The following is a 4329-nucleotide window of genomic DNA, read 5'->3' as shown; positions in this document are numbered from 1 at the left end:
ACCCAGCTAATTTTTTGTGTTTTTAGTAGAGATGGGGTTTCACCATGTTAGCCAGGATGGTCTTGATCTCCTTACCTCGTTATCCACCTGCCTCTGCCTCGCAAAGTGCTGGGATTACAGGTGTTTGAGCCACCACGTCTGGCGCAGAATTTAAGAATATACTTTTATTCAATGACGAATTTGTTTTTAGTTTTTTGAGAAGAGTCTGGCTCTGTCACCCAGGCTGGAATGCAGTGGCGCAATTTCATCTCACCGCAACCTCCACCTTCTGGGTTTGAGCGATTCTCGTGCCTCAACCTCCCAAGTAGCTAGGACTATAGGCGTATGCCACCACACCTGGCTAATTTTTCATATGTTTAGTAGATGGGTTTCACTATGATGGCCAGGCTGGTCTCGAACTCCTGACTGCAGGTGATCCACTCGCTTCCGCCTTCCAAAGTGCTGGGATCAAAGGCGTGAGCCACCTTGCCCGGCCAGAGTTTTTTAATCTAAGTACTTCCATGAAAGAAATCCCAAATGTGACATTTAGGTTTCTCCAGTACAATTTATTATTATTATTATTACATTTTAGCTTGCATTTACTAAGTGTCATGGAAATATTATACTCAAAGTAACAGAGTTCCAGAGAAAGACCATTAATTAAGAAAGAACAGTTTCACTTTCTTAGCATGTCAACTTCTAGTTAGCCTGCTTGTCTCCGCACCACAGATGCTTGTCTTCTTGTGGTTGTTACCGTATAATTGTCAAGCCAAAGCTTGAATTTACATGTGGCATCAGGCCAAGTCTATGAATCCATGAAGACAGGCCATCAACTGCACTGAGGGTACAGTCTGCTGAAGGGTCCTTTCTTGACAGTCAATGATGATGAATCTGGAAAAACTGTCTATTCTCTTAGGAGAAGAAAATATACCCCACCTAAAGTCGTAGCTACCATTAACAAAAAAAAAAATTAGCAAAGGGAAAGAATCAATGATAAGGACAGTAAATATACTCTGAGAATAGAGTAAGTACAATTTACACACGCTGGAGTAAATAGTGAAGCTTCTGAGTCTAAGCTCATTTTTAAAATTCTGATAAAAATTTACTCAATTACATTTTATACAGTAATATTTAGTGAATTTGTCCAAAAAGGCTATGTTTTAATTTATGTGTAAAAATAACAAAGGATTTATCAGTCTCTGGGCAATAAGAAAGGAAGAAAGCCTTGCTAGAAATAATAATCTCACACAAAAGGCCAGCTGACATAAGAATACTATAATAATCAATATATTTTCTTTGTATTTACAATAAAATCTATCTGTTAATACTGTGATAGAAAAAATAACCAGTCCACATCATGTAGTAAAAACAGGCTTTTGAGGATGATTATACCTCTCATAATAAAAACATACAAGGATTTCTCATAGCTAAAGGGCTTTTCAACATAATGAGTCATGGGTGAAGGTAAAACTGACAGAACACTTTAGATCAGCTATGTCCTACAATCAAGGAATCAAGGGCATTACCCATTTACCAAGCAGCAAAAAGCACTTTCATTTTTCTAGAACTATTTAAATATAGTAGTTGCCATGTGATCAGTTAATTTTACTTTGTGAGTTAGAAAAAGTAAAGACTAAATTGGGAAACTGCAATAAGTAATCAAAAGCAGCTCCAAACAAAAAAGCCATCAACAGAAACAAAAGGCATTTTTCTAGGTGTATTATGCATAAAAAGAATAATTACACATTATTAAATGTATTCTTTAATAACCAGATTAATAAATGAGGTAAAATTTAGTCATTGGAACAAATAAACTATATTTAATCACTTGTGTTTTGCTGTCATTGTTTAAAATAATTAACTTCATGTCTAAAAACTACAAACTCTTAAGTGTTTGCTTTTTAGAGCCCCTTTTGAGATATTAAAGAGACATAACAAATTATCTGAATATAAATTATCAATACCACAGCCGGGTGCAGTGGCTCAAGCCTGTAATCCCAGCACTTTGGGAGATGGAAGTGGGCAGACAGCCTGAGGTCAGGAATTCAAGATCAGCCCGGCCAACAGGGTGAAACCCCATCTCTACTAAAAACACAAAAATTAGCTGGGCATGGTGGCACACACCTGTAATCGCAGTTACTCAGGAAGCTGGGCCAGGAGAATCGCTTGAACCCAGGAGGTGGAATTTGCAGTGAGCCGAGATCATGCCACTGCAGTCCAGCCTGGGCAACAGCAAGACTCCATCTCAAAAAAAAAAAAAGAAAAAAATTAACAATATCAAATATGATACAGTTATATAATACCAATTTTGTACATGCACAGTGGAAATACTGTAAAAACTACAAGATAAAAGAAAACAGACTGGCCAGAACTTTAAATTTGACTAATCCATGATAAAAATCTAGAAGATAAAAAACAAAAATGAAATTAACAAAATAGACAAACTTGATATCCTTTCTATATTCAGTCATCTACTAACATGCAATTTCCAAACAAATCCATTACCTCAAAAGAGGAAGAAAATGTAAATCTCTTTTTAAGTTTTCCAGTTTATGCTCTGAAAAAGCCTAACATTAACAAAACTTGCAACACTACTTTTAAAAATCTAGAATTTAACAATATCTATTTTAGTTATTAAAGAGAAAAAATATTCAATTAAATCAAATGAATTAGCTGGATCAACAATTTCCTACCACACTACTATTATCTATAGCTACCCTTGGTATAATACTTTATGTCTAAGATGTCTACCTTAATACCATAATACTTTATGTCTAAGATGTCTACCTTATTGATAGCACTTTTCACAGTATACCAATTTCCATTTTTACTTTCTTCTCCCCTTGTCGCTTAAATGTATTACATTAACTATCTGACAGGAAATTTTATTTTACAAATTCCTTGTTTAATTACTGAAGAGGTGATTTTAAAACATAAATGGATGCACCTGTTAATCCTGAGATGGTGATGACAGCAAAACTAAAAATCAGATGATTATTTTTACTCAAATTTCTGCTTTAGTTTTTTTTGGAAGATGGCTGGCAGAATAGAAAGCACAGCCAAGATCATCAGAATAAATATTGAGTTCCAGGAAACAGCTTCTCCTGCTGTTGTAAGTTGATACAGTGTTGTTCCTGCCTTAATGGCTACAAAAGAAGGAGGTGCAACACCTGAAATAAAAAATAAAAAGATACAGTAAAAACCACCAACTGTTTTTAAAAAATTAAAATTTTCTGTGCGCATAAAGTTTCTTAATAGAGCTATTTTCATTTTGGGAAAAAAAATTAAGAATTTAAAGCTCAAGTTTATTTCCATATAAAGAATTCAATCTTTCCTAATCACCTCTTAAAGATAATGATCTTTTTTTATTTTTTATTATTTTGAGACGGAGTTTCCCTCTTGTTGTCCAGGCTGGAGTGCAATGGTGTGATCTTGGCTCACTGCAACCTCTGCCTCCTGGGTTCAAACGATTGTCCTGCCTCAGCCTCCTGAGTAGCTGGGATTACGGGCATGCACCACCACACCCAGCTAATTTTGTATTTTTAGTAGAGATGGGGTTTCTCCATGTTGGTCAGACTGGTCTTGAACTCCCGACCTCAGATGATCCGCCCACCTCAGCCTCCCAAAGTGCTGGGATTACAGGCATGAGTCCCCATGCCCAGCCAGGATAATGAATTTTAAAAACCCAAGATAAGTGCCCAGAGAATAATTTTACATTTATCAAAAATGCTTCCCCGCCACCCCCCCAAGAGTTTGACTCTATCCACTCATTGCAGCCTCAGTCTCCCCAGGCTCGGGTGATCTTCCCACCTCAGCTTTCTGAGCAACTGGGACTACAGGCATGTACCACCACACCCAGCCACTTTTTGTAATTTTTGTCAAGAGAGGGGGGTTTGCCATATTGCCCAGGCTGGTCTCTGTAACTCCCAGGCTCAGGCAATTCGCCCACTTCAGCCTCCCCAAGTGCTGGGATTACAGGCATGAGCCACCACACCCAGACTATCAAAAACCTTAAAATTAAAAAAAAAGGCCTGGCACAGCGGCTCGTGCATGTAATTCCAGCACTTTGGGAGGCCAAGGCAGGCAGATCACTTGAGGTCAGGAGTTTGAGACCAGCCTGGCCAACATGGTGAAACTCCATCTCTACTAAAAATACAAAAATTAGCTGGGTATGGTGGCGCACACCTGTAATCCCAGCTACCTGGGAGGCTGAGGCAGAAGAATCACTTGAACCCAAGAGGCAGAGGTTGCAGTGAACTGAGATCACACCACTGAACTCCAGCCTGGGTGACAGAGAGAGAAAATCTGTCAAAGGAGAGGAGAGGAGAGGAGAGGAGAGGGGAGGGGAGG

The 4329-nt window shown here is 38.3% G+C and overlaps 1 protein-coding gene across 4 annotated transcripts in view; it reads right to left on the bottom strand.

The window, feature by feature from the left end:
* Positions 1-524: 524 nt before the first annotated feature.
* Positions 525-4329, bottom strand: part of TMEM41B (transmembrane protein 41B) — a 28475-nt gene continuing 24670 nt past the window's right edge. For 2 of the 4 annotated variants that reach the window (XM_025357654.1, XM_025357652.1), the window contains exons 7-8: positions 2927-3149; positions 525-927 (exon numbers count right to left, since the gene is read on the bottom strand). Coding sequence is in view for 3 of the 4 variants with exons in the window: in XM_025357652.1 (XP_025213437.1) it covers positions 2980-3149 (170 nt within the window). In the remaining variant the exon portion in view is untranslated. Of the gene's footprint in view, positions 3150-4329 lie in introns of all 4 variants that reach the window. The other 2 variants (XM_025357650.1, XM_025357653.1) reach the window with 2 other exon arrangements.

The sequence above is a fragment of the Theropithecus gelada genome, chromosome 14 (assembly GCF_003255815.1).
Source record: "Theropithecus gelada isolate Dixy chromosome 14, Tgel_1.0, whole genome shotgun sequence".
In the NCBI taxonomy this organism is placed as follows: Eukaryota; Metazoa; Chordata; class Mammalia; order Primates; family Cercopithecidae; genus Theropithecus; species Theropithecus gelada.
Note: the sequence above shows the minus strand (reverse complement) of the source record. Positions and strands in the feature narration are given on the sequence as shown.